The sequence below is a fragment of the Vanessa cardui genome, chromosome 21 (assembly GCF_905220365.1).
Source record: "Vanessa cardui chromosome 21, ilVanCard2.1, whole genome shotgun sequence".
NCBI lineage: Eukaryota > Metazoa > Arthropoda > Insecta > Lepidoptera > Nymphalidae > Vanessa > Vanessa cardui.
Genome location: NC_061143.1, coordinates 3,779,190 through 3,800,978, shown reverse-complemented (window position 1 = coordinate 3,800,978; position 21,789 = coordinate 3,779,190). Strand labels below are relative to the sequence as shown.

Below are 21,789 nucleotides of genomic sequence, written 5' to 3'. Positions count from 1 at the left end.
CTATTACATAAAATTCGAATCAATACTTTAGAAATGATTCAGAATGATTGACAATTCTATGTCGATATATCTAAAGCCGTATCCAAATAATACAAGGCAAAAAATAATATCATTAGAAATTGATCTTGGTGTTTGAAATTGTCAATAAAAATTATTGTTTATATTTAATGACATACATTGCACCCGTGCGAAACAGAAATATCGCAAACGTTACAAATACTTGTGACACATATTTTTTTATTTATAAATCTAGCTACCTGTTTTAACAATAGTAGAATGAGACTACCTAAGAGAATATATTTTAGACAATACGGACTAGAAACCTTTATGAACTAGGTAGTACAACTCAACAAAGTTTTATTACAACCAGATGAATGGTTTGGAACGCATAGAAGACGAACATAAAAGAAACATACAATTTTATTTATTAAGATTTACTACACACAGTAAAAGATGTTAAAAAAATACATTAAGTTCGTACTCGGCGCTTTAAACGTTAAGATCAAATGCCTTAATATAATACGAAAGTGTGTTTATCGGTTTGGTAGTTTGTTCTTTTTTTAAACTTCAACAAATCAACGTTATTTTATTTCCAAAGAGTATATAATAAGTTTTTAACATCAGACAATATTTGGATGAAATATGTTGTTGATATAAATAAGTTTTCAGGTAAATCAATATCAAATTTACGATAAACTTAGGTTTGATCGTATATACATTGATTGCATGATCAATATCCGGCTCGAAGGACCACATGTTAATGCAATTAAATTCGGAATTTATTTAATGGCAATAAAATAGCGGTATTTTTAAATGATAGTTACTCCCTTCAACATTTCAAGGATAACAGATACATCTAAATTAGTCCGGTTTGTCCTGCGTCAAACGTTATTACTACACTTCTGTACGTCGAAGCCCGATTACGTGATAACTCATCAATCGAATAGTCTTTTACAAATCGGATTGATTACCGCATACAAACAAACAAAAACAACTCAGCATCATATAGAAATATAAGTATCAAGACTATGCATATTAAGCTAGACTTATTAAAACCCATTTTGAACTGTTGCTCCAAAATTTCGTCGTAGCGTGAATAATTCGGATTTCAGTATTCGCCATTTCACATTTGTTTGCCTTATAAAGTGCTGGCGGCGGTCGTTAAAACTTGCTAGTTTGAAACGGATTTGAGGCGAAAAATTTTAGAAGTTTTTACTTATTGTATGTATTCAAGAAAGATGATTAACGCTTGCAAGGTTCATTTTTAATAAAGGCGTGATAGACTGTTATATATATGTATATATGTACGTTATATAAAAAACTTATTATTTTTATATTTATGACTAGATGTGTAGACTAGATGTGTATGATGTCTCACCCGAATTTTTATACAGAAATTACCTAATTTTCTTATGTATTTCCTTATTTGGAATTTCAAAAGCAGCAAACATCCATACAAACTTTCATCGAGAATTTCACCCTCATAAAAAAGTGTCATTTTAAAATAATGAAACAACGATCTTATCCTCATAGAAATAAGCCTCAAAATCGATTTCAATTACACCAGAAATCATGGATTTTCGATACAAACTTGGAACATGTATGTGAGAGTTGATAGTATTTGTGAAAGTGTGCTTTAAGTAAAGCGAGAAAAAAAATTTGTTTGTACTGAAAAGTATAATAAGCTTTCTGCATACTATTAAGATTTAGTGTAACATTATATAATGTGGAATAATCTTTTTTATGGCAAATGAATAAAATGTTTGCGGTATATAGACAACGCCCTCTAGTTTAACTTAATATTTAATTTACGTTCGATTGTGGCTGCGAAGTTCGTAATACGAACAGTTCCATCTCTGTATTTCAGCCACTGCAATATACTATTTTATACCCTGTATATATTATTAAAGTTCAACAACCCTGCGCTAGATGGCGTTATAGTCATGCAGTTACTAGGTGCATGACGACACCGCCATCAACTTATATACGACTGTGTAAAAGTTAAACAACCCTCCGCTAGAGGGCGCTGTTCGAAGTGTTCGAATCTTAAATTTAGTCAGCGACACCTATTTCTCAACATATGAACTTCTACCTAACTTTTATCTTTACGTATTTTCATAATAGATGGCGTAGCACAGAATAAGTTTAATATAACCTACCTACCTACCTATAAATTTTGAATCATAATATTTCAATTTGTATTTGTAGTTTGGTAATAATTAAGTGATATAATTAAAATAATAGAGAATAAAGAAATTGTCGAAACAATTTTCTCAAAATTTTCATTTTAATTTTAGTGTAACTTCGACCATTAGTAAGCACTAGATCTATAACTTACCTTGAGCAGATGAGGATCTCGTTCAGCCGCATCCAGCAATGACTCCGCTTCGCTCAGCCAAGCCACGAAATTCTCCAATGAACGATCGAAATTCTGCAGCGACGAAACCGCAGAATGTAACGCCTTCCCGCGAGCCACAATACTATAAAACAAAATTTTAATTACAGTAAAAGTAAATCAACTAACGCACGGATGATTTTCTCGGTTTTTGGGGCTGAGATATAGTGAGCTCTAGCAAGTCTGGGTAGCTACCTCATTCTCATTCAGTCTCATTGCATTCTAGCGTCAAAAAGCAATAATAGTATTTTTTCCAGTTTGAAGGTTTAGTAGCATTATAAAATTGATACCCGATAAAATACATGGGCTGAAGGAGAGTACTTTCCTTCCTAGATTTTTAGGATAGTGATGTGTTGATGATGTATTGTATGACTGAAATTTCTTAGTCTAGGTCAATACCAATGTCTATGCTGGTAAGGAGACCCATTTGCCAATTTGAATGACTATTTTTGATAAAAAAAACGGACAAGACGGTCTTTTAGATCTTGAACTCCATTAATCAGCGCCATCTTTGATTTTTAAACAAAAGTAGATTGTATCTGACGTACTAGTACTTACGGTTAAGCGCCATCTAGCGTTTTTTTTGGTACTTATTGAAAATCGTTTACGCACATACTAGTTTTATTCATTAATAATTTAAATTTGAACTCTGGATTAGAAACTGACGTTTTATGACGCACTTCTAATGTTAAAGTGCACTGTCTATTGATATGTTTGCAACTTTTAATTCGACTAAAAGCTACGGCCACACCTGTGTGACCAATACCATCGACCAAGATAACTGCAAAGCGAGACCATTGACTCGTTTATTGAGTCGTTCAAATGGCTAGAGTAGAAGCGATACATCGATTTGTTTGATTAATTATCGTATTTTATTTGAAAATGGAATATATAACCGATTTTGTTTTTTAATTTATTCCTATGCATAAGTAGTATTAGTATCGCTTAGACTCATTTGTTATCCTTTGAGCAAATGCGCTACGTGTTAAATAAATAACTTCTTAACCGATGATGGCGGGTTCAAACCCAGACTAAATATTCATGTGCTTATTTTGTGTATCAAATATCATAGAAATTCTGCCATATATATATTGCCACCCGCACTGGAACAGCGTGGTGGAATACGTTCCAAACCTTCTCCTCAAATGGAGAGGAGCACTTAGCCCAACAGTGGGAAATTTACATGCTGTTATTATGTACCTATTGTTCAGTTCGTTGTAGCGATGGTTTATCGATTCAGTAGCACGTTTGATGCGCGTCGTGTCATCGTTTCTATAAACCGCAATGAGGCGCTGCGTCAGCTGACCGAAGAGTTCGATTTGATGCTTGTATTGATGTACTTCCGCGTGGAATGACTGTGAAAAAGATAGATATGGTTTAAGTAACATATAAACAATACATTTATCTAATAAAAATGAAAGTAGTGAGTAGCACGCGAAATCATAAGATTTTCACAAGCTGCTAAACGTATGACAGGATTGTTTTGAGTTAATTTCATTGTACACATTTTCATTCATAAATATATTTTTACATATTTATCGTAACAATTCATGGATTGAAATTAGAAATCATCTTTTATTTTTAGCACATACGGCTGGATCTCTACAAAATGAGTTCATAACCAATTTTGTTATGTCTTTCATTGGCTCAGGAAAAGACAGACAAACAGATTTACTATCACATTTCTAATATTAGTATAGATTAAATATTTTACAATAGTACTTATCAAATCATATTATCAAAAGTTCTACTATGCAGATTATTCTAAAATTTTCATGAAAAAACAATTCATAAAAAACATTGATATAAAAAAATAACATATACCTATATTCCGTATATTTTTAAAATATAATAATAAAATTATATTTACTTAGTATATACAGTCTTTAAGGAATAATAAACATATTAAACCTCCTTGCTGAACCTATGGTAAAATTCATGCGAAATTTATAAAACTTTACTTATACTACATAAACGGTTAACCCCATTTTACCCCTCGAGGGGTTAATGAAACAACCTGCACGGTACTCAAACTATCTCTATAACAAAATTTAAACTAAATCGGTTCAGCGGTTTAGGCTTGAAGAGGTAACAATATAAGGTATAATGTTTTATGTTAGAGCTTTTAGTAGCCTGAGGCTTCGCTTGCGTTTTGTCAGGAATAAAAGTAGCCTACGTCCTTTTTTTCGGCTTACTGGTTTGGTCGTGAAAGAGCGTCAGACAGACAGAGTTGTATTCACATTTATAATATTATAATATAAATAAAATTGCCTAATTAGTCAATTAGCACAATCGCACGACGATTTTTTTTATTATAAAAATCTCATAAGCGCTTCATATAAGATATAAGACATATAAGACCACAGTGATCAGCAGGTTCTTATAACGACTCTTAAATCAAAATAGCTTCCTGACCAACAATCCTGACCATCGTATAGCGTTATATAATAAGAGTTTAATCAAACTCCTTACCTTCTGTTCTCTGAGTTGCATCTCAAGGACATCAGCAGTGTGACCAGGTGGAGTCATGCTCGCTAAGCGCGTCTCCATGCGCGTGAGCCACGCATCAGCATCGCGACGCCTCGCTTCGTATCGCTGAGAGTCGCCGAGCATCGCATCCAACTGAGCCTTTCGCTGAAGTACACGAGCGTTCGCCTCATCCCAGTGTTCTCTGAGCGCGGTTACTGAAATTAAATTTATATATTTATTTGACTAACCAAAATATTGTTTCTAGAGTTTATCTCGATTTTATTGGTCTAATTTTAATACCAGAAAAATATGGGAGATGTCCTGCCTGTTTACAAAAAATGTTAAAGCAATCATTCGATATATTAAAAGTTTTTATTATAAGGTAACTGGTCTAAGCCGGGCAAGCGCCTCTGAATGTAACCTTATAATTTGTGTTTATCTCGTGCACATTGGTAAATACGATGGCGAACTTTGATACTATATGATATATACTATAATGATATATGGAAGATGTCCTGCCTGTTTACAATAAATGTTAAAGCAATTATTTGACCAGTACGCTACTCCAGCGCCATTGAATAACGAGACCCAATAATATGTTTGTAACATACTTATAAAAAAGGAATGTGCCAAGTATATTCTGAAGAATAATCTAAGAGTGCCGAAGCCTATTAAGCTCAAACTATAAGGAAATACTTTCGTTCAGATAAAAGTATTAGTAGTTTTCCTTAAGAATTGACTACAAATACAACACCACGATAAGACCGACATGAGAACAGTAGCTGCTTAACACGGAGAAAACCACGCGAAACAGGTAACCTAACTTTGTTTAAAGAATTTCTTTTAGCATACAAAATCTTCATGCCAAGTCAATTTAGTTCATCCTAAGCAGTAAATAGCTTACTGAGCAATCCTGAGCTTCAGGAAATATATCGTTGTATACTTCCACGGTGGACGTTTTAAAATTTTAACGTAACGCGGTTATTCACGTTACTTGTAACGTTACTCGCCTACTGCACTGGGCTAGTAACTCTTTTGTGGGACACAGTACACATTTAAAATACTCGGAAACGTTCATAAATATTTATTTGTAAAATATAAAGGACATATTAGACATTAACATAATATACAGTATTTTAATATTTAGATGGACTAGCTGACAGTCTACCTGACGGAAAGTCCACCTTGCCTCAAATTCCAAATGAAATGCTTAATTTGAAATAAGAAACTCCTAAGAACTGTTTGTTCCGCCAAATAACTGGAAAGTCTCGACAGATTTTGACGGAATTTTCACAGACAGATAGCTAATATAATAAGGGGCTACAACTATAACTTTTTTATTAAATTCAAACGCGCATGAATTCGCGATCACGGTTCGTTTATAATATATAGTATAGATTTTATGCCCAGCGAACCGGACGAGTTAATGATATAACATCAAATGAAAAAAGAAATTCTAATCAAAGAAAGATATCAGCTTTATTGCACTCAATTAAAAATATAATTAGTTTGATAGAAAAGTTTTTATTACGAGCCTTTTTATGTAAAGTTTTTATTATAAGGTTACGGGTGTAAGCCCGGAAAGCGCCTCTGAATTTAACCCTATAATCATTCATCATTCATTCATTCATCATTCGTTCATCTTGTGCACATTGGTAAATACGATAGCGAATAAGAAAAACCACCAAACATGGTGGATGCCGGTCTGAAATCTTCCACTATGTTATGTGCCAACATGCTTTGAAGCAGCTACACTAAGTGAACGCTTAAGCGTTCAGTTAGTGTAGCTCTCTTCAAGGGCAAAGAAGACCTTGGCTCATGGTGATTCACAATTCATTGATCCTTGAATAATTAAATAAGTAGGCACCACTCTTTAATTAGATATTACGCTACACAGCAATTCTTAGTATTTTTGTATTCCGATTTAAGTAAGTTAGTGTTATTACAGGTACAAGGGACATAACATTTGCAGCTGACATAAGTAGAATAGCAACCTACCGCCGACCACCGATTTTATCGACCACATATTACTGCCCTAGACGGTACGCACACAATAATCAAGCTATGCATATCTAATTGTGTCTAAAAGTGCAAGCCTGTCTGGGTAGCTACCACAATATTATTAGATATTCTACTGCTAGTACGCAGTATTGTTGTGTCCCGGTTTGAAGGGTGAGTAAGCCAGTGCAACTACAGGCACAAGGGACATAGCATAGAAAAGGAATAGTTAATATTTCTTACAGCGTCATTGTCTATGGGTGATGGTGACCACTTACCATCAGGTGGCCCATATGCTCGTCCGCTAATCTATTTCATAACAACATTTGTAATAAAAGCCATAACAGCACATTACACGAAAGATATTCCGCCGTTATTATGTAAAAACTGTAACGATTTCATACATTTCATACATCTATCTACCCCACGCGTTACAAATTACATTATGCATTAGCGAAATCAAATTTCAGTGTGACATGGAACAAGAGAATATGTACGATGACTGAAAGCATCTCAGGAGGAAAATGTAATCAATATTTTCCTCTTAAGGGACGAATAAATACAACATCGTGTAGGTAATTCGGATTATATATACATACGACTAGCTTTTACCTGTTACCTGAGATAAAGGAACATTGAATAAGATTTTCCTGTCTTTATTAATTATTTAATTAAACGTTAACTATAAGTAAAATAGTCTATAACATAATAAGGCTTGAAATTTAAAATAACCTCATGAAAATTATCTGACACTGAAAGTTGCATCAAAATCGATTTAGCCGTTTTCTAGATTAACTAGGACAGACAGACCGTATATACAGATGATTTTAGAAATTATTATAATATTGTTTGATACAAGAACCGTAATTTCAAATAACTAAGTCATTGTAGAAATACAGATTTATATAGAATTTAAGTATGGATTTACCCTTTTATCTTTATTTTTTATCCTTTTTCCAAATCATTTAAAAAGAGCGATTATCATAAAATAACATTTCTCTACACGCGTTCCAACAAAATGAAACGATTCTTACAAATTGAGTGTGTTACAGCCTCCATCTCGTTTACATGAATTATAACCATAGAACATCGATTTTAGAAATGCCACAGATTTTATGAGGTGAGGAAAACCGTTGAAAAATTGTCATGATAAAATTTTGACAGTAGTCAAAATTCTCCGTTCTTGGTCGATCTAATTAAAAAGTTTGAATAACGTACGGCTTAGTTTACATGGGTTTGTATTTTTAAATGTTAATAAATACGTTCTTGTCGGTTCTTCTCTCACGAGTCTGCATTCCGAAACAATGGTAGCTTAACTTCATATAGTTCGTTAAATGACGATTCAAAACTGCTTTTAAAAGCCTACTAGTATAAAGTATATTTTGATTTTGATTATTCACAATTTAGAGAGTATGAAGATCTGATGGTCTGTACTTGACTTTATCTTGATTTTATCAACATCTGTGTGTGAATTAGAGGTAATGATTGCACATCTCCTTGCAATAATATTTAACTGTGCTCCGTTTCGTACAAGCTAATCAGTATTTGAATCTACGAGTGAAAATTACATTATTAATATTGCCAATCCAAAATAAATATTTACAATATCAATTGCCTTTTTATTCAGAAAATTATCCGGAATTCTACTTAGAAAATGTCTTAGTATATTAGAGAGGGCAGACACTAAATAAATTGTATTACTGTATTTCAAGAATGTGTTTGTTTAAATTAACTTTCTATTTTCAACCTGACATTACAATTTGTAACATACGTATTATTTATATCAGCGTAAAATAAATGCCACTCCTATTTTAAAGTCTGTTCTGTGGTCTGCATTCGGTAAACGGCTCGGCCAGGCGTTAATGACATTTCATGTTGTGTGCGAAATTGACGTAACATAAAATGATTAAAGGTTGATAATTATTATCGACTGCATGTTGCATTAAAACCTTATCTTTATTTATTAATAAAGTGTTAATGGCTTAACGATATAAAAGCTACCTAGTGGTGTAAAAGTTTTCATTACAATTCTTTTTTTAAATGTATCAATACAAATTCCCAGTGGTTAGAACGCGTGCATCTTAGCCGATGATTGCGGGTTGACCTAGGCACGCACTGACTATTCATGTGACCACTGAATATTCATGTGCTGAAGGAAAACATCGTGAGGAAACCTGCATGTGCCTAATTTCATAGAAATTCTGCCACATGTGTATTCCACCGACACGGATTGGAGCAGCGTGGTGGAATATGCTCCAATCCTTCTCCACAATGGGAGAGGAGACCCTTAGTCCAGCAGTGGGAAATTTACAGACTGTTGATGATGATGATGGTGAAATTCTTATGAAAGTTTAAGGAATAATATAAAAGCTGAACAAAGTAAGTCTAAACTACAAATAACATACTGAAAAAGAAAAAATTGTACTCGTAAAGAATAACATCACGTATTTTTTCAAGCTTAGGGATTGTGTTTTTCTTTCAAATAGAAACAGTACCGAACGAACTATTCACTTCCAAAGAAAAAATATGAATCCAAAACATTTTATGAATGACGTAGTTTTGTGGTTAAAATATGATACAACCAAATTGAACCTTCTCGCTTCAGAGTCGGTTAAAAATAACATTTATTTTTCTTTAACAAAAACCTGCATATGGGTCATACGTTTTAAAAACTAAATGCATTTAAGCACTCATATTTTAACAATATGTATACGAGTTTAAAGCTTAGTTTGGGGAGAAAAATAGTTATATGTACTAGAAAATAACAAGCTAGCTCAGCGGAGAGAAAACGTTGATCAAAACTAAAGATCGATAGTTCATATCCGGGCAAGCAATACAGATATGTCACGTGCTTCATTTGTTTTTTAAAAAATATTTCCATGCTCGGTGGTTAACGGATTAAAAGTTATGTTTTAAAGAAAATAGCGCCCCGCTCCGGCTTTGCACTGGGTGCAATACTGATACTAAATATACTACAGAATTTTTATATTTACATCATCACATTAGAAACTTCTAAAATTATCAGTGTTTCTTTACTATATTGTCCATGTATTATAAAACAATCCTCTTGAATCACTCTATCTATTAAAAAAAGCCGCATCAAAATCTGATGCATACTTTGAATGATTTAAGCATAGGGATAGAGGGTCAGAGAAAGCGACTTTGTTTTATACTATGTAGTGTATTCTTCCTATCTTTGGCGGGCAATGTACTGGCAGATATTTTTTATTTTTAATTATAAACCATGTGTATTTATAAACAAACCTATTTATACTGATACCAATCAGAGTGTATGGCCGTTTCAAACTATAAAGTAAACGTTAAAATTCCATATTCAAATTTATATATTATTTATATCACGTACGTAATATTATGCTTATATACTGTTTTTTACATAGCAAAAACTAAATTGATGACAATAATGTTAGTGTAACAAGGCCTCCACACATCGCACACATATTCACAAACACAAACACAAACTTATTAATCACAATCTTTATTAATCTTTTACGAATTTGTATATTTGGAGAAGATTTTACGATAAAAAAGTAAAGTAAAGTAACAGCCTGTAAATTTCCCACTTCTGGAATCTCTTCTCTCTTCTCTTCTGGCTCCCTCTTCCATTAAGGAGAGGGCTTGGAACATATTCCACCACGCTTTAACAATGCGGGTTGGTGGAATGCACATGTGGCAGAATTTCGATGAAATTAGACACATGAACGTTTCCTCACGATGTTTTCCTTCACCGCCGAGCACGAGATGAATTATAAACACAAATTAAGCACATATATATAGTGCTGCTTGCCTGGGTTTGAACCCGCAGTCATCGGTTAAGATGCACGCGTTCTAACCACTGGGCCATATCAGCTCATTTTTACGATGTATCTGTACAATACTTACCTAATAAAATGTTCATGGATTTATATGTAATATATATTAAAAAGTGCTTTAACTAATAACGTTATTTGAGTTCAAATATGTTATACGGAATCTAGTAATCGCGACTGAAACCAAGTAATTAAACGTCTTGGAACTTTACCAACACCAGTCGTTAGTAAGTTTTCAAGATTTTTCTTGTTCCCACTTTTACAGACAAACTTACATGAAGAACTTTTAATATATATAATTTTTAAGTAGTATAATTAGCTTACTTATAATGATAGGTGGTGAACTTGACCACTATGATGGACCTATGATTTACTTTTTGAGATGTCATACTCTTTATGTCTATAAATATAAGAGCTCAATCATGTCTCAAATTATACCTCACTGTAGTATATTGGGTAGTACCCAAACAGATCGACTTACATAAAATACCCCAAATATAAAAATGTACTTAAATTTAATTGTAACCGCAAAATATACAGATTTGAATTGATATACTTATAAGCATATATCTATATATCTCAATTAGTGACGTTATATATTCGATTCCCGGGGCACCTTATTTGTTTTTACAATAGAATTCCACACCTATTTTTAACTTACGTAATTAAAAAATGTAAAGCTCATATTAAAAATTAAATACAAGGCATATTACTCAATACAAGATTATATTAAAAGATAAAAATGGACTTAGTATCAATTGACATTTAGGTAGGACACACAAAAAAATTCCTATGTTATTGAAATGGTGGAAAACAGTAACTAATGAGTTTCTAACCGGTTCCTCTGGGTAGAATCTACTTTCCAAAACGGTGCTTTAGATTTGATGATGATTTGTAACATGAAGAATTATACTTTTGTATCGTCATACATGAATAAAGAATATGTTGCTTTTGATTCATTCAATTATATATAATTGCGATATGGTCATATAAATTCAAATATCATATACTATACAATGTATAAGATAATTTATATCATGTAATTTTTATATACATCATGTTCAATTATAATGTAAAAATGTTGGAATATATTAAAAGCTTTTACGAAAACGAAACCCAATGGTCGGTAATTGTAAAATGATATATTAACACAGAAAACGTTATAAGATAATGGATAATGATTAATTTATAATTAATGTTTATGAATTCGAACGTATAATTTTTTTTTATAATATATTTTATTACAAGTTTAAAAGGAGTTTATTTAAATAATTTATTTTATATGTTATTGTATATTAATTTAAATTATTAAAGATAACACGTGTCGGTTGATTATTTTTGTTAAATAATAAAAACCACATAATTGAGGTTAATGAAGCTTTCACAAAAAGTCATCAAACAAGAATCAAACCTTTTAACAGTGACCTTAAATGTAACAGTTGCGGACTTGTCTTTGACACGGGAAATCCAGTTATATCCGCTGAAATAAATATTTATATATAAATACATAGATATTATAAATTAGATAGACTGTGTTTTCATTTGAATTTAGAATACGATTATATTTTAAGATAGGAGATATACAATATTTTTATGAACAGAATTTAGTATCAATGACTTAGACGGTTGAAGAGTTCTTTTATTGGAGACCAATTGATTCACGCTTATCATCATAATTAAACCAAGATAAATGCACAAGGGACATATGTAGCATCTTAGTTTCCAAGGTTGATCATGCATCAGTTATATGAGGAATGATTAACATTACCTGCAATACTAATATTTATAGACCTGAGAGTCATATGAGATAAAAAAACATACAACAATAGATAATAATAAACATCCTGATATATATGTATTTTTATATTTTAACGTTATTTAAGACTTTAAATTACCAATAAATTTTGAGACCACCAACAGTAAAATTACCAAATCCAATAGTTATAAATAATTGCAATACAATATTGTCTAATTTAATGTATAAATAATTCTCATAAATGACAATCGATAACCCACCGCGCACAGGGCCGGTCATTATCATACAAGCGTCTCCGCTCGGTCGATTAGACCTCGTTAAAAAAAGATTTGTACTGCGGCCCGCCGGTACCGTTTGTAACAGATTAGAGATTACATTTAAGCAGGATAAATGTACCGTGAGTGTACAATACTTTATTGTATGAAACTTACAATTGAATCAAGCCTTTCGTCATATAAATAAATACAAATTTCAGAACGAGGCTTCACGTAATTGGAGAGGGAGGTATTTTGTACTCTATGCTATTTTTTGTGAACGTATATTACAAACCACTTAATCTCACCGACGCATTATAATATTAGTTGTAAACAATTTTCAGTAGCCGTTTCTGTCAAAAAAGTAATGTCTTTACTAGACATTACTTAGTTATGGGAAAATTCCCAGAGATGAACAAAAGTCTTCTTCTTTAAAAGACTTATTTATAGGAGAAGATTCCCAAATCGTGGTACATTTTAAACTGTCAATTTAAAATGTACTGAAAAGTTCGCAAAAGAATATCAAAAGAGGACTTCTTTTTTTGATAGCATAAAATCATTTATATGATAATGATCATCCGTCAAACTTGAAAGGTCCTAACTCTAACAAATAAGTAGTCTTCAAAAAAGAGTTTTTTGTATGAAATACATACGGTTCAAGCTTAATTAAATTTAATTTCTCCACTTGTCTGTTGTGGACGGTAAGTTTAATCTCCTCAACGCTGGCCCGAAGAGGCTTAACAAGTTTGCGGTTTGAACTCATTATGAAGGGTTTGAACTTCGATAATTAAACTAACACGTCTTTATTTAGTTGAAACGGTTTTATGGGTATCCTATTGATCGTATATAATTGATTTTCTATAACGTTCGTCTTTTAATTAGAACAGTGCTGATGAATTTTAGGTTTTTCTCGAACAAATCGTAAATTATTTTCGACACTATGGATGTACAAGCATTTGTAGTTACAAAATCAGGAACGAGATTCTAATCGTAATTGATTTCAATAATAGCCCATTACACCATCAATGCGTGACACTTACTGGATCTAAACTTCTGGAGCTATAACAGAACGCAAAGTAACGAGATAATAGACCATTTGCTTGCTTCCTTAATATTTGAAGTTAAAAAAGTTATAATCATGAATTTACTTTGTGATCAGCCTTTGTGGAGACTGCTCTGAGTAGGTATCACGTGATCATAAGATATTCTTTTCAGTTCGAAGGTTTAATGAGCCAGTGTTACTATAAGCAAAAGGGACATAACGTTGGTACATTAGGCTCATCAGCGATGCAAGGAATTTTTAATAACTCGTACAGTTCCAATGTGCATTGATAACCACTTATCCAGGTTGCTAATTGCTCGTCTTATAATATCATAAAAAGTATTAATAACCAGAGTTAAATAAAAACGAAATAACTACCTTCTATTTACAACTGAGCACATCTTAAGTTCCTATATTCAAAAGTTCTTCAAAGGAAGTTCTTCACTGAGAGTAAATTACACTGGTTTTCAACATGGCCACTTCCAAGAAAATTGAGCAAAGTTATAATTGAATTTAGTTAGTTTTCAACCCTTGGAAAAAAAAAAACATTTCAAGAAAATAAATCTGAGAAGCAAATGCTTTTCGCATTAAATTATGATTACGTCGACAATATGATTTATTGCCAAAGGGGTTCATGTAACTTTCCAATTCCGATAATAATTTCCAATTATTCAGAACTGATCATAACGATCACCAAACAACTAATAGATCTATTTGAAAATATAAAAAATGTCAGAGTCCTTATGTTTGTGTGGTAGATACATAATCATGCAAAAACTGATGAACATATTTGAAAGGACCTACTCGTAAATTAATTTTTGCTTGCCTATTATTACAATTAGTTAATAGTCAAATCGAATTCCTAACATCAATTTACTTATCAATTGTCAATTTAAACACTATTCTACTTGGTGGTAGGGCTTTGTGCAAGCCCCTCTGGGTAGGTATCACCCACTCATTAGTTATTCTACCGCCAAATACCAGTACTCAGTATATTACACAACAACAATTGTTGTGTTCCGGCTTGAAAGGTGAGTGACCCAGTGTAACTACAGGCACAAGGGACATAACTTCTTAGTTCCCAAGGTCGGTGGCACATTGACGATGTAAGGAGTTAATATTTCTTACAGCTTCATTGTATATGGGTAATGATGACCACTTACCATCAGGTGGCCCATATACTCGTCTGCCAACCTATACCATAAAATAAAAATAAATAAAAAATACAAAAGTTCAAGTTTGGACAAGAAAATTCTAACGTGAGAAATACCGATGAAAGAATCTCAGCGGTGTATTGTTTTTAATAAGAATAAGACGTTTTTATTTAAATCTAGCGGATACTAAATAGCGGCAGAGTTTAATAAAACCTTCTATCAAAAAAATAAATAAAAATCAGGAAAACCGATGAAGCTTCAATAAGAAGTAAGTTTAAGTAATTATAGATTGTCGCTCTGATAATGATACAAACATAAACTTTACGTTACTCATGTTACCTGTGACTACACAGGGTTCGTAATTCTTTTGCGGGGCAATGAACTTTTGGGACAGAATCCCAGAAGACGTTCAAAACTTTTCTATTGTAAGGTTCAAGATAACAATTGAAGAGCGTTTTGTGTACTAAACGTTACATTGAAGTCTTGATAGGTACAAACGTACTTAGGCCGTTTCGAATATAAATAATTTATCATTGATAACATGAATTGACATTGACATGACATGACATTATAAAAATGCTTAGTTTCTTGCGACGGTTCTTCTCAAGTCTGAGGTTTTTATTTCCGAGCAAGTTGTAGAATATCTATAAATATAAGAAATTAGCAATGTCTATTTGTTTTTTTTTTTTCAATTTTTGTATGTCCGTCTGTTTGTTCCGGTTAATCTCTCGAATGGCTGAACCGATTTTGGCGAGATTTTCACGGGCAGCTAATGTAATAAGGATTTACTTGGGATAAAATAATAACGTATCACGGAGCGCAGCTAGACAATAATAAAATGTAATACTACTATGTTGAAAGATATTTGAATTTGAAAGCAATGCGAAGATGTAGATAGAAATGACAACTGTATATAATTACACCCTATCCGTTGCACGAACACGTTCTACATTACTTGCAATACCGATGTTTAAAATGGATTTTCGTTTCACGAATGATAACATTTTATACTTGAATAGAATGAATTCTAATGAAGTCAAAAATAAGAAATATGTTAATGTAATCTTTGACTTATTTTCATTGCTATTTCTGATGTTATTTGAATAGCCATACGCCTAAGGCAGATAAGAAAGCATCACCTCGCGGACGTATGTATATGATGAACTGATTAAATCAGATCTGATCGCTGTGGAACATTAACAGGATTGTTACTTGTCGCTCTTTAGTATGTAGAAGTTTAATAAAACATATCAACTCGTATTTAGCGCAAGTCTGAACCCACCATATTTTATTTATTGAGCAAAATTGATAAGTGATAGCCACCGGCCATAGAAACTGGTGTTATAAGAAATATTAATCATTTCTTACATCACCAGAACTTTGGGAACTCACACTAGCTTATACAACAATACTAAATACTATTTACAGTATAATATGTGCCCAACCCACTTTCAAAAATCAAAATATTATTGTAAAAATTAATTTAATAAATTAATCCTCGCAAAACTCACAAATCAACTAAAAAATAATAACAACCGCTACGAAAAATTTTTGCGAAATATTTTTTAAACGAAAATTTTCAATAACTTTTTTACCGTCCCTTAAACAAGCGGGCGGGAAATTTGACGCTTACAAAAAATATAGCAAAATTATACGGCCGGGTTAATTAGACCGGAGTTAAAGTAAAGACGCATGAAGAGGTCGGCGTTTAAGGGTTTTTGTTGTAAGTGATAACCGGGAACGCTTTATACGAATAAAAATCATTATAAATTACTTAATTCTTGCATAATAAAACTGTATTTATTAATTTTCAAAAGTAAACATGTAGACAAAATTTATCCAAATGATTGTTAATTTAACCATTTTTGATAATGATTGAAGAGCAGAGATGGCCCAGTGGTAAGAACGCGTGCATCTTAACCGATGATTGCGGGTTCAAACCCAGGTAAGCACCGCTGATTCATGTGCTTAATTTGTCTTTATAATTCATCTCGTGCTCAGCGGTGAAGGAAATCATCGTGAGGAAACCTGCATGTGACAAATTTCATAGAAATTCTGCCACATGTGTATTCCACCAAGCCGCATTGGAACAGCGTGGTGGAATATGTTCCGAACCTTCTCCTAAAAGGGAGAGGAGGCCTTTAGCCCAGCAGTGGGAATTTACAGGCTGTTGTTGTTGTTTTTTGATAATGATTGATTGATGAGTATTTAGTTAAAAATAACTCTTTCTATCTCCCTCTAACTTACTCTCTATCTCTTTTCATCTGTCGATGATTAGTAAGAAACTGATGTTGATGAAAAATGTATTTTTTTTCCTATAGCGCTGATGTTTATTAACTGTAGTGATAGCTCACAAGTCCAATTTTATCTGACTATTAAATATAACGATTTAGTTTCGAAACATGATAGCAGTATTTTGAGTTGGATCTGATATCCAAGCAATTTATGTTAGTACTGTTTTTAAATATATTCGCATTTTACATACATACACAAATATACATACATACAGCGCTTGAAACGATGTGTGACCTCGTTTGATGTTACACCTTAATTAGGGAATTTCGTATTAAAAATATTTTTTCTATCTTTCAAAGCAAAGTAGAAATGGCGGTTTTCTAAATCAAAAATCAAATACCTAGTGATACATTGAATATAGAATCACTTTACGACGTTATAACTAAACCAAAATGTACTTTATTTAAGTAGATTTTTACAAGTATTTTTGAATCGTCATTTTACAGAAATATATTACATAAACCTACAACCGGTGTGCAACGTAGATTCGACCAAGAATCGGCAAGAAACTCGATAAAATTTCTTGTTCGAAAAGTAGATTCTAATTAGAATACAACAAATATTAAACATGTTATAAAATTACATATAAATTAATTTATTCTATCCACACTAATATTATAAATGTGAAAGTAACTCTGTCTGCCTGTCTGTCTTACGCTCTTTCACGACCAAACCGCTGATCAGATTTTCATGCAATTTGGTATGAAGCGAACTTGAACTAAACTTCGAACTTAAACCAAGAAAGGACAGAGGCTAGCGAAGCTGCGGGCGACTTCTGGTCGTAATATATAATTAAATTTATTTATTCCGTAAGAAAATCAATGAATTTTTAATGTTTATTAATAAATATTTAAGCGTCAACAAGATCTTATACAAAACAAGCCATTATAACAAGAGCTTTAAATTTGTGTATCGGAAAATGTAAATTGATCTGCCGTATATATTATACTATCGAATATCTTGCCTGAGGAAGAATGTATTGACTTTCCAGAGTTCGAAACTTGGTGTTACAAGTTTATCCGTGTTTGTCTATCGAATATTTTCGTAGAAATAATAATAAAGGATTTCATGCAAATATATTGGTGACCCAAAAGTTTTTGATGTATTAAGTAAAAGTGACAGGCGTGTACCATTGTCAGGCATTTGTATGGAATAGATAAGCGGAGTGGCAAATGGATCACCTCAGGGTAAGGGGTCACAAGATATGGACGCTTTAAGAAATAATAATCACTCCTAGAATTACACCAATGCGTCGTCTAACTTGGGAGATGGAGGTTTTGTCCCTTTGCCTGTAGTTACACTAAATCATTCGTTCTTAAAGCCGATGCACAATAAAGCATAGTATTGCTGTTTGTTAGTAGAATATCTGATGAGTTATACCTATTCAGTGAGACAGACAAATATTGTTAGCAAATAATTTAAGTGATTATCTTGAAATAAAATAATAATATCCCCAGTTAGTAAAACATTTTTGAGAATACACCAATCGAAATATTTTATCCCCGCTATCTTTGTTAGCTAACACATTCGCGAATTTTCGCACAGAAATTCTGTTGGGCGTCTCATCATAATGAAGTATTTTAATCAAGTGACAAAACGGACCATGGATCCTGGACTAATATTGTCACAAGATAGCTTACTAGAAATAAGTGATAACATTCTTATATTGTCAAAAAATTGTACTTTTTAAATTAAGAACATATTCTTCTATAACTTTTTTTATGAATGTTATGGGAATACTACAGCCAAGTTTATGGAGTATCAACGTCAAACGACAAAGTGGATAAAGGAATAGTTCTCACGGGACTTTTCACGTATCATGTTCGTAATATTTAAATGCAAGCCATAAAGGGTATATTCTCGTTTCATTCAGTACAGCATAATTCTATCTATACTATTATTATAAAAGCGAAAATCACCGTGTCCATCTATTTATCTGGATGACTGTTACTCTTTCACTGTCAAACGATCGAGCTGATTTTGATGTAACTTATTTACTTGAAATAGGCTACGTATTTTTCTACTTACACCTGACGACCAACCTCTAAAAGGCGAGAAAAGCACAACTAGTTAAAAAAAGTTACTCTCTTTAAATTAAAAATAGAAATTATTATTATTTCAAATTATTATGTATGTTAGTGTGTATATAAGCTTCCCCGATTAATAGAAAAACCACTCACACTGTATGTGAAGACTACTGAACAGACCTCGGAATCAAACAGTTCTCTCGTCACAAATTGAATTTCTGTTCATAAAAGCATTTCTCAAAAGTATGTAATGTTTAATTATAGGTACGTAAGAATCTTAAAGTCACTCAGTAATTATTATTTGTCACCAAATTATTTCTCACAAATAGAGAATATGCGTTCAAATCAAAGAATAAATACCTTCACGCCTTTTTACTAGGTTTATTGTATTTAGTTCGGAGTAAGATCTTCTTAATAAATGTTTTTAACCGACTTCAAAAAAGAACGGTTATCAAATCGTCTATATTTTCGGCTTCAAATATAACAATAATTGTACCTAAATTATATAACCGCAAATCGACTTTTAAGAAGCCAAAAATTTTTATTGCATTTTACTAGAAGAATATTTTGAATACGTAATTATTATTTTTTTACTTTTTAGTGCATATTTTCTCCTTGATAAAATTTTTATTTATTCAACACGAACACCGATGAAGTATATGTGTAATTAACATAGTTTTTAAAAATATCATTAAAATGAGTACAAAACAAAATAAGCTCAATAAAGCGCGAAATAAAAACACAACATTTCATCAATTAGGCGAAATGTAAATCGATATGAGTACAAAATAAGATTTAAAAAAAGAACACGAATAAAAAAAACAAAAGATAATCATTATTTTTAACAAGATTATAAAATGTATTCGATGAAACCATTATTCCTTTTTTGAATATTAATTACAAATGAGCAACGTTTTTTACTCACTCTTTATGTTCATTATTAAGTATGACCCGAGCCAATAAGGAATTAATTTATCAATAGTGGCAGATCACATTATCTCTCTTGCAAACATTTCACATTTTATTATTCTTAGTTTTATTATTAAACTAGCCACCCGCCCCGGCTTCGCATGGGTGCTAGTGTTGCCCAAATTCAGTCTTGGTCTTGTTCTTGCGTTTTTGCAAGACCAAGACCAAGAACAAGACCGCGTATTTTTAGCAAGACCAAGACCAAGACTGACCCTGCAAGACTTGAGCAAGAACAAGACATAGCCTGCAAGACTCTTGCGTCTTGCAGCTAGGACTTACCGCTATTTCACGGAGTAGTTATGTGTAACAGTTCGGTGTATAGGTACGCTTAGGAATTTTATGAGACGCAAAAAACTGTATCAAAGAATATGAAAAACTGGACCTATGCGCATTACAACTAATACCATAAACATACCTACATAGCGAATAAAAAAATATCCATTAAAATCAAACTGAGTGCATGCATAGTTATGTTTTAATCATCGGCACTTTGATAATGCGGCATCAAAGGTTTTGTACTTACTTCTCAAAGAAATTTGCCGTTTTTCGGAAGAACATAGTTATGATACACGCGCCGGCGGCTTCTTTTGAAATCATATACAACAATCGTTGCCGCCGCGCCGAAATCACAACAATTGACACTATTTTATGGCCGCCACAGGGCGTAGGTATACTCATGCTAAATAATTTCGAATTTTAAGAGTACCTACTGGTGTTCCAAAGAATAAATAAGTTTCAGAGTGCTTAGAATGAAAATGAATACATTATAATGATCACGCAAGTAGTATTATGATTACGATAAAATGAGTAAGGATAGGTAGTAGATGTCATAATAATTTATTCTAGTAAGTATATATTATAAGGTTTTTTAAATTATTTGTTTATTACATGTTTTAGCAAATGTAAGCTTATTTGCTAAGATATGTAAAAAACAAATTGGAATGTGGAAGTAACTGTTTCTTAATTATAATTCATATTTCATTTTGATTTTCAAATTTCTTATCACATCTTCAGTAATTTATTAATCTGCTTGATCTTTACTATGGCTATGTTAATTCAAGCTCACAATGTTCCAATTCTAATATGTTTTTCTAAGATTTAAAATAAACTTTAATAAATAGTAATAGACTAATAGGTAATTGCAAGACTTGCAAGACTCTTGCTGCAAGACCAAGACCAAGACCAAGACTGGGAGTGCAAGACCAAGACCAAGACCAAGACCAGGTGTATTGGCGCAAGACCAAGACCAAGACTGGCTAAGTCTCGTCTTGTTCTTGCATTTGGGCAACACTAATGGGTGCAATACTGATACTAAATATACTGTCGAATTTGTTTATTTACACCTCAACAAAGTTTTTAAATTATAAGTGTTCTTTACTATGTAGTCTTATGTATGTGTATTGTATACAGAAACCTTTCTCTCGAATCACTATATCTTTTAAAAAAAAACCGCACACAAATCTGTTGCGTAGTTTTAAAGATTTAATTATGTATAATCCGTTACTAAAATATATCATCATTTTGATTTGTTTTAGTTTTATTATTTTTTAGCTTTTAAAGTTAAAAATACTAGCAATTAATTATTTTATTAAAAAAATAAATA

General features: G+C 32.2%; 1 protein-coding gene across 1 annotated transcript in view; it reads right to left on the bottom strand.

Moving 5' to 3' along the window:
- The window catches only part of LOC124538865 (dystrophin, isoforms A/C/F/G/H), a 626,595-nt gene that overhangs the window by 359,015 nt on the left and 245,791 nt on the right, over nt 1-21,789 (bottom strand). Inside the window, exons 41-43 of the mRNA XM_047116101.1 lie at nt 4,868-5,079; nt 3,596-3,750; nt 2,339-2,480 (exon numbers count right to left, since the gene is read on the bottom strand). Coding sequence (XP_046972057.1) covers nt 2,339-2,480; nt 3,596-3,750; nt 4,868-5,079 — 509 coding nt within the window. The remainder of the gene's footprint in view (nt 1-2,338; nt 2,481-3,595; nt 3,751-4,867; nt 5,080-21,789) is intronic.